Raw genomic sequence first — 13,256 nt, 5'->3', positions numbered from 1 at the left:
GGGCTGTGTCTTAAAGAAAGACTAACTGGCTTGTAGGAGCCAGAATACTTGCTGTTTGGTAGGGGGTCATATACTTGTTTTTCCTCATCAGATGGTTATCAATTTTTATAAATTCATATGATGTGATTTTCTGGAATTTTCTTTGGGATTCTGTCTTTCACTGTTAGAATGTACATATGATTAAAATTGTAGATTGTTGCATTCTTTGTAAGTGGGCAAACCTGCAAAATCAGCAAGGGGTCAAATACTTTTTTCCCCCATTGTAACTACCCTCCAGAACAATACAAAAGCGTTGCTCCTGTGCTGATGTAAATGTTGCGTGGGGAATACAGGAGTTGAAAAATAATGAGCTAGTGAAAGCAAAATGTATTCAATTTTATTTTTGACTTATTTATTAATAATGTTTTACTATTTGTTAGCTTGGGGCTCCAAACTACAGAAGTGGTTCATTCGTTACACAGCACCAACACTGTAAATCATGACAGAATGATTTATTCATTTATGTATTCAAAAAATACTAGAAGGATCTCATATTTAAAATAGTTAGACATACAAAAGCCTGCATCAAAACAGTTTGCCAGGAGCACATAATATAAAACTTGCGTTTATTTAATTGAGAGTCGATTGTAGTTCATTCTCAGGCCGCTGTGGTGTCATCACTGGAGTGTTGATTGTCTGGAAGGCAGAGAAGATCACAGTCTTAACAGGCACTTGCATGTTTTATTAAGCTGATTATTAAATGGATTTTGAATGATTGTAGATGTTGTGGACACTTTCTGGGCACTGTTTTACTTTGCAGTCCAATTTTTATTCAGCTTGACATTTAACTTGTTACCCCCATAGACCATTCACTATGCTGTGCACATAGCATACTCGCAAACACACACAAACACTATCCATCTGAACAAAACATTTATTTATTTAAATTTGACCATTATCTTACTGGTTTTGCTGTGTTCCTTCTTTTAAGGAAAATGAGACTAAATTAAGTGTTAGGGTTGACATTTCTGAAAGTGTCAAGGCGTGAACACACATCTTCCTCATTCCACTTTCATCTCCTCACCTCTGCCTTCATCCTCCTCGGCATCCTCCTGACTGTTCAATGGTGTGTCTGCTGCCTGGGGTGTGTTTGTTTCACCTCTCTCTCCCTCCCAGAGGACATTTGAGGAATTCTGGCTAGAGCGCAGCTGCAGGCGGGGCGGTGTTTTGTGGTCACCGGGACTGAAGGATTGGGAAACTCCAGCGCCTCCCCTGGCCAATCCCAGCCCCCAGCCATGGCGGGATCCCAGTTTACGACGGCCTCCTGAGCCGGAGCGCATGGCTGGAGTCCCGGGAACCGAGATTTCCGGCTCTGTCTGGGCCTGAGTTTTTCTCAAGGGGGAAGGAGAGACTGGAGCACTGCGGGGGTCTGAAACAGTATGGAATTAATTCAAGGTTAAGAAAGACTTATTTTTACTTAAATTATATGGTTATACAAAGGCCTTGGTACATTAATAATGATATGTATAGTAGGTGATAACATTTTGACATCAGTAAAGCACTGGCTCATTTATTCTGTGATAAGAGTATAATCAATGTTCAAGACCTTCAGCATGATGATGATTTTCAACATTTGTCCTCTCCTATGCTAATTTTTTTTACTGTGTGCCACCAGGTGGCCAAATCTGCCTGATAGCTTCACAGCACAAACCAGGAAGGTATACAACAACTTTTCTTCCAGTGCAAATGCAGTTTCAGGGACTGTTGACAATGGCAGGTGCAGAAATAAATTAAGGTGTAAACTGTGGCTCTGGTGGTGGAGCTGGTTATTGGTTCGATTCCTGGTTCCTCCTGTCCACACATCAAAGTGTCCTTGAGCAACACGTTAAGCCCCGAAAGTTGCTTTGCCAACCATCGGTCTGTGAGTGTGTTAATAAGAAGCATTGTGAAGTGCTTTGTTCTGCTAAAGTACAAAAGCACAGTAAAGTAAGTCAATAACTCTTTATTTTAAACCCCTTATTTAGCTTTAGGCTAATAAGCAGTATATAAACAATTAAATGTACATGTAATGGAGTTATATGTTGACTATGTATCCATGCATTTGTAAACTGTAATTCCTCCTGGGATTCATCAGTATGGGGATATATTTTAAATGTAGCAACCTCTTTTCATAATTTTAGTTTCACTTCAATATTGTCTAATGCACACCTGGTCAACAGGTGCATAGGAGAATGACGAATGTAAAACAAGAAACAAACAAAGGTAGAGTACTACTGCACACTATCAGCACTAACATTATTGAAAAGGCAACATTTAAGACATTAAACTCACAAAATGAAACAACAACATCTTTATACTGGAACTACAGTTTTTTTTTTAGTTTAATGTCTGATCAGCCTTTTCAATACATTCAGTGCTGACAGTGCAGTAGTTCACTACTGTTTTTTTTACTTACACAGTTTGGCATTTAAAATGAGAATTATAATCATGATACGGAAATGTATTATTTATCCATCCATCAATCGTCAACCGCTTATCCTGTGTACAGGGTCGCGGGGGACTGGAGCCAGTCCCAGCTGGCATCGGGCGAAAAGCGGGGTACACCCTGGACAGGTCGCCAGTCCATCGCAGGGCCACACATAGACGAACAACCACTCACACTCACACCTAAGGACAATTTAGGGTCACCAATCAACCTAGGCCGCATGTCTTTGGACGGTGGGAGGAAGCCGGAGCACCCGGAGCGAACCCACGCAGATATGGGGAGAACATGCAAACTCCACACAGAAAGGCCGGGGCAACCAGGGTTTGAACATTGTCTTGAACGTCTAGAAGCCTATTTGTTAACTAAAGAGCTTAACATGGATATAAACATGACCTTTATATTCTAAAAGACAATCAAAACCTATTTACCAGATATCAATTATATCGCACTGAAATAGCTTAATGAAAACTATTCATTAATTCTGATAGCTTCAGTTTAATAAGATAATGAACTGCTGTGTTGCAGTCTGTTCAGAGAGTTGTAAAACCGGCTGCAGCCTGAAAACTGACCTGAGACAAATGGTTAAGTTCAAGTTAACCTGCCATAAAGCAGGTTGGTTTCAGCGTTAAATGTAGGTGTTATGAGAAGTGTCACCTCAAACATAGAAGATAGGAAGCAGCGGACTTTGTGTGGGAAATTTCTTGGCTGACTCAAACAATCTCAACCAGGGATTTGAATTATTATATACTGTTTTGGCTGCATGCACCGTCTTTTGGAGAGATTTTCTGCTCCTTCCACTTGGTGTGTACTTTAGAGATCAAGTCTCTCTGGGATACAGGCTCAATAAACACCACAAGTCTTCTTGTCGAGGAACTGAAAGAGTTGGGCCTCCCAGTTTTGGCCCTGACACACAGTTTAAGAAAGCAGGGTTTTAGGGGGGATAATAGAAAACACAATGCGAGGCAAAATACAATTAAATGGGTACAATAACACTGTCAAAAAGAGAGGGAAAAAATCTTAAATACTGGCTTTGAAAATGTCTGCAGAGAGTCCCCCCCCCCTTTCTCAGCCAGCGAATGCATTCAACAGTCAAGGTGCATAAAAAGAGAATGAAGCCTCGCAAATCTTTTCCTTTCAACATGTGGTTAGCAGAGAAAGCCGGTCTCAGTAAGTCTTGGCACTCTGCAGGGAGAGATCTAAGGAGAAGAGAGTGGTATCAATGCTGACCACACTTGGTAGTCATGAGATGATTTGTATGCATGCCTGTAGCCTCGCTTGATGGGGTGAATATGTGAGCATATCTTTGTGAAAACCAGTCGGCTGGTGTTTGTGTGTATGAGAAAGTGTTTGTGTGTGTTTGTGGTCTCACCAGGCTGAGGTGTGTGTGTGTCTGATGTAAATTCAGTGCTGTCGGCCAGGTTTTCCACGCTGCCCGCGGCGGTGAAGAGGGCACGTCCCTCTCTTCCTCCTCCCCGGGGTTTGATTAGCTTCTTCATCCTGTCTGCAATCCAGTTAGATTTCCTACGAGGACACAGAGGACAGGGACCATTTACAAAGAGGGATGAGGTGAAAAAGAGAGCGTGTGCGCGCACACAATGCCCTGATTTTCCAGAAAACACTAGGAGGATGCCAAGTGTCACAACGGCTGCATCTTGTTCACAAAAATGCATTGTTTGTTTTCAGAAAATGAACATTCAAAATTGAAAACAAAATGTTCTTCAAGGTGTCATTAATTATGCCAAAGAAAGCACATTGTAACATGACATCAAGAAAAATACAACTGGAAATGTTATAATTAAAATGTCATTGCCATATTAATTTGTAGCACTTTGAAAAAAATGCACACAATTTGTGACACCTGAACAATACTAATAATTAAAATTAAAAATGCTCGCTAGCTGACCAATAAAAGAACAGGTGCACTTCCTCTGAAGGAATTGGGCGTTCTGCTAAAGTGATACACATCTCAACACTATGACCTCAGTTTAGCAAACTATATTTGGTCCTCCCAGTTTTAGTCAACATATACACATACTTTACGACTTTACGTTTTGGGGATAATGGAAAACACAGTGCAAGGGAAATTAAATGAAATGGGGACAATGCTGTATATCAAAACACACAACACAAGTGTTAATCTTCCCCTGATATAGAGTACAAGTACATATGTAGGGAGGTACTAATTTCTGTTACCATAATGAACAATAATATACAGTATAATAGAAATGTTTCATCAAAAGGATTATACAAACATTTTTGCAAATCCCAGTGTAAAACCTCAACATCTTTTGAAAAAAAAAAGAAAAAAGCCGTCATAACAATAAAAATTATCTGAATAAAAGGATTAATTTTATTTAATCCAAATGTTTGCACTGTATGTACCGGGTCAAATTCAAAGCATTTCTTTTCAGGTTGAAACCTAGAAAGGCAGATTGCCAACTCTTAGAGCTGAATAAAATGTAATGAAGAGGGGAAAGAATAATAAAATGCTAAACTGAAGGCTAAAGTACTGACATTCTTTTGTGTTTCTGGAGTGCAGCTCCAAGTTCATACATGCTTTTAAGAGTAACTAAAATATTAATATGGCAACAATTTTGGAAATTACATTGTAAATATTCCACGTTAATTTTCTTCATCAAAATTAACAAAATATCTTTAGTGATAAAAAAGAAATACTTTGCTGCCAAAAGTGCATTTACATACAGAGTGACCGGCTCATCAGGTACATCTGTACAGAAATGAAATACATGAGCACTGCCTTAAATCCTATGTTTAAGTTTATAACATTTAGCTTTTATTGGCACCACATCGGATGTGCTGATTTTATATTATATTTTATTAATATTTTGTCCATACTTAATGAAATGGACAAAATACTACAAACATCTTTCAATATAATACAATTCAAAAGCACAGAGTTGATTCAACTCTCAGGCACAAAAACTGAACAGTATAAGCCTCTATAATTTATTGATACAAGACCAGCCCGACGTTGACTTAAAATACAGGTTAAAAGCTCTATACCTTTGTGCAAAGCAATTTGAATTATCTTTTGTGTATGTTAATATTAGTATATTTGGTGTAGTTAACTAATAAACTGGCAGTTCTTTGAATAGGTAGATATCTTTGTGTACAGTACTTGGCCTTGCTGACTGGAGGTTGCATGCTGGGCTCGAGGACTCTATACTGATCCATGATCTTCTCCACCAACTTCTGCTTCTCCCGACGGAGCTCGCTCAGTTTCTCCCTGAAGGAAAACACAAAGAACAAAAAAACTAAATAGGAAGGTCTGTTTAATTCATTCCGTGCATTTATTATCATTGTGAGTAGATGAGATTATTCTAGATATGTGAATGTAACATGGCTGATAGTATCTGACTCAGCCCATTTCTATAAACTCACTACTGAAAAATGGAGCCTGCTGTGCTGTTTAAGCTGGATTCTTTTAAAACCAGCGGATCAGAGAAGAGGTCGCATGTGGATGTTAATGTGGCAAGCGGTGGTTCAGGGTTCACGCTGCGATGTGGACAAACATAAAGCAGGACAGTGTTGAAAAATAGCCTGCATGCTCAGCAAACCCCTGCTAATTGAAGCGGTCAGTATCAAGGTCTGTGTACATTTATAGCCTGCGAGTGGTAGGCTCTAGGGATGGTGATGTCGGCCGTTCAGTCAGTCCACCACTTTGGTCCAGACTAAAATATTTAAACAACTATTTCATAGAACACTAATGCTACAAAGCAGGTTCTGCTTTGACCCTGTAGCATTACTCTGATTTATGCTTTTCTGTTGTAAAGTACAAGTCAGGGAAAGCCGTTATGAGATCCTGTTTTACATATAGGGTATAAATCAAAAAACACATCTGGTGCTGTACACATGATTTCTAAGTAATACACAAGCAACATTTTATTCTACTGTTTATTTTTTGTTTGTATATTTGTTGTTTAAGCCCAGCTAGCAGCATGGGTCTACTGACGGCCATGTCAGTCTGTCAGTCGGTCCACCACTTTGGTGCGGACTAAAATATTTCTAATAATATAATAATTTATACAGACATTCATGGTCCCCAGAGGATGAATCCTATTGACTCTAATGCCACCATGAGGTTCACATTTATCGTTTTGAGAGAAATGTCTCAACAACTACTGTGTTAGGTGAATAGCCATGAAATTGTGTTCCTCTAAGGATGAACAGTAAAAAGTCCCCTGACTTCAGTCAGTCTCAGCTGCACTTTGTGTTCAGTGCTAATTGAAATGTTAGCATGCTAACATGCTAAACTAAAATAATGAACATGATAAGCATTATACCTGCTTAACATAAGCATGTTAGCATGCTGACATGCTAATGGCACAAAGCACCACTATGCAGCTGTAGACTCTTACGGATGTTTTCATTTTTCTTATTGGATGTTTTCCAATTTAGTAATGTGGCCATCAACTCTGGTTCTTTTTGTGTCTTTCATTCTGTTTACCTCTTCAACTCCCCCCCACGACTATGTGTATCAACTACCAAAGCATCTAGCTTGCAGCAGAGCAGAATCTAATGTATTAAATAAGTTAAGAGTATGATGAAGCATTCTTGAAGGCCAGTTCGATTTATTTTCTGAACGCTTATGAGGCCTCCTCACATGCTTGCTCACTTCACAACATTTTCCTCAACATTAGTTTGGAAGGGCAAAGTCCATTTTTATAAGGTGGTTTATCTTAAAGGTATATATTTGAAATGTGAATCCGACTGGACATGTGATATTTGGTGCTTTTTTTGTATCTATCCTGGTTACTCACACATATAATACCACATCACATGGACTAATATGAAGCACATTCATTTTTGTTTATTCATTTTGTTGTCACGATTCACTTGTCTTGTTCCTCATTTCACCAAGGAACACAAAGCGAAAGCTGAACATGAGCCTGAGTCAGACGCAGTTTCCCTTCACATCATTTTTTAATGCCTGTTTTTCTAAGCAAGAGAAGCTGCTGGCTATGAGATAATGACATCCACCCCTTCCACCCCTGATACCCTATTTGGACTTGTATCCTGGTGTTAGTTTGGATTACATTCTCATCCCTAATGAACCACGCCACAGTTTACTTGGCTCAGGACAAAGACCTGCATTTCCTGCTCAAATAACCTGAGCTGCTCAGAAGTTGTTTTCAGAGCCCCAGTTTTCTTTGTACAAGTGCCGTTCTATCTCACACAGGCTCCGCCCTCTACTGGACTCTATTGGTACTACCTCCTCCAATCACACGCACGCACTTGCCCACTGGAATTTTATCGTGCACGTAGCCGACCAATAGGACGTCGCTACCGATAGGTGCATGACGTATAAATAGCAGTGTGCCTACTGCCTCAGCATCCTTTTTTCTTCAGCAAACGGTGAACTGCTCACTGAATTCACCACCTCCACGGATGGAGTCGCCACTTCTAGAAAATTATCTTTGCACCCAGGCGAGGTGACCCATGTCCTGCCTGGATGAGTCCAGGCCACCCCCCCGCCAGCCGACCTGCGGCTGGGGAAGGGAGCGACTGGCCAAGTGACCGTTATGGAGGGAGAGAGGCCTGCTGACGCTGCCACAGTCCCCCGTATGGTGTGCAAGACGCCATTGTTTTACATGTGCTGCTTGTGTAAAACTATGGTATGGCTTTTGAGAATGTGGAAACCGTTTTTTGATTAAAACATGTTAATTACATTCCTCAAAGAGCTAAGTTAACTTCTCTCATCAAAGAGCTAACGTTAACTCCTGGGATGAGGCTAAGGGTTCGCCCTGCGGCCTTGTGTTCACGAAGCCACTGTTCTAACGTGCATGAGTCGAATGAAGGGCTGCTGCCATGACAGTGACACAATCGCACATTGTCAACATATGCTCAACTGAACCAGCGCAGCGTTCAGCTGACTAGCTGCGACGGCATGAATCGAGCTAGCGCCAATCTAGGTCAGATAAAGCCGGATAGACTCAACCAGACAACACATCTCTTCCAGCAGTGCGGCCTGTGGCACTTTATCACAGTGAACAGCGGCTCATTCTCCCAGCAGCAGCTTGCTGCAGTGGAGAGGAGGATGCCCTGTCCTGACTCGGCTTCACTCGGCAGCTGTGTTGATATTGACTGCTCCACTGACGACGCACTCACAGTGACACTGCCGTCATTGGAGCAGCGAGCTGTGGTGCGTTCAAGGACACCACGGATCAACAGACCGTGGAGTATTCAAGGACACCACGGAGCAGCAAGATGTGGTGCGTTCAAAGACACCGGGGAGCAACCGGCCCTGGTGCGCTCAGGGACACTATAGCCCATTTGACATTGGCCCCCCCTTGGGCTAAACTTCATTTAGGGAAAGTGTGGCGGTGGAGAGTGCCGAAGATGCGTTGTTGAATGCAGAATGGCGACACCGCTGCATGCTGACAAGCTGGGTGGACAGCATTCTGAGACGAGGCTACTCTCTTCAGTTCTGCTTGTGTGTACACTGTGGTGATGCTTGTGAATGTTAAACTGTTTATTAGAAACCCATTACATTCTTAAAAGGGCTAATTCCCCACCACCAACCCCATCACATTGAGCTAGCCGTGTTGACAGCATTCTGAGACGAGGCTACTCTCTTCAGTTCTGCTGCATACCACCAGTTTTCCTAGACATAATGGAAGACTGTCTATCCTCTCAAGAGGAAGTGGACTTCCTGGCCGCCGACATCCAGCAACTTCTGCTGAAGCAGGCTGTCTTAGGGCATCTCTGCGCATGACATGCACAGAGGTCTTGCACCATGTACTTTTTGGTCCCCAAAAAGACGAGAGGCTTCTGAGCCACTGTGGATCTCCGCTACCTGAACCAGCATAATGGACAAGAGGGCGTATCCACATGCTGATGATCAAGAAAATGCTGGAGCCAGTGCAGCCCGGCAACTGGTTCACCGCCATCAACCTGAAAGACGTCTATTTCATGTCGAGGTGACACAGTAACACGGAATTTCTAGGCTTCTCCTCTCAGGGGGTAGCCTACAAGTTCATTAGGCTCCCTGTCAACTACTCACTAGCCACCCACACACTATGCAGATGCATCGCACTGCAATTGTTGTGCGAGAAGGGCATGAGGGTTCCTTTCTACTCACAACCTCATGGTCATGGAGAAATTGAAGCCTTGAGTGATCTCCACACAGCCCATTGATTTTGCACCTCAACAGCCTGGGGTTGCGATCAATTGGGAAGAAAGCTCCCCCCAGCCGCTGCAGTGAGCGGAGTATCTGGGGATTGTGCTCAACTGCAACACTCCAAGAGCTTATCGCTTGTGCGCGTCGCTTGGTGGTCCACAGGCTGCAGCAGGGGGCAGCTGCGGCAGCGCCCCCCCCCCCCTTTCAACTCTAGAGCAGGAGGACCTGTGATTCTGGGGGTCTCTCACTGTGTGGCAGCGCAGGTGCTGCTCGGCAGGGTGTCTTCATCCGTGTCAGTCTTCATAGATGAGTCTCTCACTGGATGGAAAGGGACCTGCCAGGGGAGTGCAGTGAGTGTTGTGGCTCCCTGAGGAGAGCCGAGGGGGCCACACACCACATATCCACAATCCGCTCCAGGTTGTGTTTCCAGTGTGGTGGTGCATTTCCTCCAGCGCGTACATCAACAGACAGGGCGAAGTCCAATCCACAGCTCTCTTGGCACTTGCAGGGAGCCTATGGACGTGGGCATCAGAAGACCTGCTGTCTCTGAAAGCCCTTCACGTCCCAGGCTTGGAGGACGGCGGTGGCTGACCTCATGTCGAGGGCTGGCCTCCAACCGAGCGGGTGGAGACTGCACAACATTGTGGTACAGCAGATCTGAGCTTGCTTCGGGAGAGCAGAGGTGGATCTGTTTGCCAACACCCAATGCCCGCTGTGGTTCTTAATTCAGCCACAGGACAGCCCACCCTTGGGGATGGACGCGTTACACACGTGCCATTGCCATAAGGGCTGCTGTTTGCATCCCCCCCACCCCATCTCATCCCTCCAGTTAGGTGAGGCGTAAACGGTCGTTTGTCATTCTGTTAGAAGTGACGCGGCCTACATTGACAGTGCCCTGTTCTGTACCTATGGTCTGGGGGGCTCTGTCACAAGGGTGATGCTTCATATGCACAATGCTGGTGTTGGACCAGCCTCTCCAGGTTTTTCTCCTAAAATTGTGGAGAGGCTGGTCTATCCGCTGAAGTCGCACAGACCATCCAAGCGGCGGGCAGTCTCCACCACGTCTTGCTGTAAAGCTAAGTGGTTGAGATTTCAGCATTGATACATTGAGAGGGAGACGGATCTGCCTACCTGTTCGGTGGGATCTGTTTTCTCTTTCCTGCAAGGTCTGATGGAGAAGGGGCTGTCGCGCTGCAGCTATCTCTCCTGTCACAGGGGGTTTGGTGAAAGAACAGTCTTCACCCACTCCCTCGTGATACGCTTTCTGCAGGGTGTGAGAAGACAGCCACCGGTGTCGTGTCTCTGGGCGCCTCAGTAGGACTTGCTGCTTGTGTTGGTGGCTCTAATATCTGCACCTTATGAGCCCCTGGAGCAGTCCTCATTGAAAATGCTATCTCTTGAACAGCCCTGCGCCTTGCTCTCACCTCTGCTAAGAAGGTGAGTTGCCTGTCGGTTCACCCCAGCTGCATGCTGGTTCTTGGTGTCCAGAGTGCAGCCAGATTGAGACAACATACCTCCTTTGTTCTAAAGAAAATAAGGAGCATGTTCAGGTCCAGGACAATAAATCTGGATGCTTTCTATCCCCCTACCCCACTTAGGGTGCAGGGAGGTGAGAGTGCATCTGTTGTGTCCATGTGTGCTAGGCTAACATCCTATGTAGAGCACACAGCCCCCATTCGATGCACTGGTCAGCTGTTTGTCTGTTTCAGTGACAGTGCAGTCAGTAAAACCCTGTCCAAGAAGAGCCTGGCCAGCTGGCTTTGTGAGTGAATCTCCCAAGCGGGAACAGACCCACCCTTAGCGGTGCGTGCACATTCCACTTGGAAGTGTGGAAGTGTCTATGACCCTTTTTCAGCGGGGTGTATGTCGAAGAGATCTGCACAATGGCATCTTGGCCCTTACTGTGCCCGTTTGTGCGTTTCTATCTTTTGGATATGTCAGGATCCAGCTCGCAATTGCGACCTAGGATCTGAAAAGTGAGGATCTGGTGATTACTGGGAGTGGAGGGGGAACATACACTGGCAGTGCCTGACGTTTCAGTCAGAAGTCAGGGCAGTGCAGGTGTTAATGGTCAGACCAAGCCCCTATCGGTCCAGCGACCTTCTCAGGGGTGTCCCACCATTCTGTCACTGGGTGATGTGGTGGTCGTGGTTGGTGTGGTGGACTTCGGCTTGTCGCGGCTAGGGCAGACAGTCATCGGGCTCCACCCACTGTACCCATAGAGTCCAGTAGAGGGCGGAGCCTGTGTGAGATAGAACAAAGGTTACGATATGGTAACCCTAGTTCTATAAGCACAGGCAGAGCCCTCTACCGATGAGCCCTGCCGCTCTGACGCCGTCTGCTGAGGAGGTGGTCGGACGCTGAGGAAGTAGGGACACTGCTATTTATACGTCACGCACGTATCGGTAGCTACGTCCTATTGGTCGGCTACGTGCACGATAAAATTTCACTGGGCAAGTGCGTGGGTGTGATTGGAGGAGGTAGTACCCATAGAGTCTAGTAGAGGGCTCCGCCTGTGCTTACAGAACTAGGGTTACCACATCGTAACCATTACTCTGAATACTACTGAATGTATAAAAACAGCACTCTTTTCAAATAATGAGTAGGAATAAAATATTTAGTTCTTTGCATTCGGTAGGCATGGATACTGTTTCAAGTCAGGTTCGATATGGATTCAAGTCAACACCTTGAAAGTCGCCCCCAGAGTGATGAAACAGCATCTTAAGTCTCATCTACAAACAAAAGTGCTTGATATTAGTGACACCTCACTCAATGTGTCACTCTAGCTACTTAAATTTCAGTAGCATCTGTCTGTATTATGTGCGTTCTTGCTACCTGAGGGATGCTGAGTTCTAATGATGACTATTTAACAATCATGTGTACTCAAAACACATAGCATCTTGTAGTGCACCACCTTATATCCTTAAACTTGCATTAGCTGGGGTTTTTTTGGCCACAACAAGCTATAAAAACACATGTGGCTTTCCAGTAGCTAAATGCTCCACTATGTTCAACAGCTAGTTGTTGCTGCCATTTGGTGCTAGATAGGTAACGCACAACGTTGACGGTCTTTCTGCACATGAACAAGATAGATAAAACTATATTTTTCATTGTATGCCAATGTTACATATAAACATTACACATATTTTTTGTCTTTGTTTGTCAAGATCCACCCTTCTATCTTGAGTCCCATTATCCCAGCATTGATTTTGATTTTCTTTCTATAATTCAGTGTTATTTCTTTCTCTTTTATAATAATAACTGCAATGATATGGATTAAAACTCAAAATACATTTCTGTGGGTCTAAATAATGCATGGCTGTTTAACATGCAGTTGTAATAGAGGGTAGTGTTACAGGTGTAAGAGGCTACAGACCTCGCATGGCAGGGCGCTGAACTAAAATGTGCTGTGAAACACCTGGAAATGTGACATTTTTTCTCAGAAATTTAAGAAAATAAAGTGAAACCTGTGTGGTCAGGAAAATAAAAACTTTTCAAGAACTAAAGCTTAAAATTAAGCTACAAAAATAATTTTTTTAACTTAAGAGAAACCTGGCTCATTAGATTTGAAGGATGAATCCAGCTCTGCATGCTCACTATTAGTTCTGGATTAATCTTTTACCAGTCTATTATCATTTAAAAGGATGACTG

General features: G+C 43.8%; 1 protein-coding gene across 1 annotated transcript in view; it reads right to left on the bottom strand.

The window, feature by feature from the left end:
• Window positions 1-374: 374 nt before the first annotated feature.
• Window positions 375-13,256, bottom strand: part of ccdc88b (coiled-coil domain containing 88B) — a 54,476-nt gene continuing 41,594 nt past the window's right edge. Inside the window, exons 25-28 of the mRNA XM_038699669.1 lie at window positions 5,604-5,711; window positions 3,834-3,985; window positions 1,064-1,408; window positions 375-675 (exon numbers count right to left, since the gene is read on the bottom strand). Coding sequence (XP_038555597.1) covers window positions 638-675; window positions 1,064-1,408; window positions 3,834-3,985; window positions 5,604-5,711 — 643 coding nt within the window. The 3' untranslated portion in view covers window positions 375-637. The remainder of the gene's footprint in view (window positions 676-1,063; window positions 1,409-3,833; window positions 3,986-5,603; window positions 5,712-13,256) is intronic.

Source organism: Micropterus salmoides, unplaced genomic scaffold (assembly GCF_014851395.1).
Source record: "Micropterus salmoides isolate LMB-PRFRI ecotype aquatic unplaced genomic scaffold, ASM1485139v1 Ms_hic_scaffold_5, whole genome shotgun sequence".
Classification (NCBI taxonomy): domain Eukaryota; kingdom Metazoa; phylum Chordata; class Actinopteri; order Centrarchiformes; family Centrarchidae; genus Micropterus; species Micropterus salmoides.
This window is presented reverse-complemented; position numbering and strand designations above follow the sequence as displayed.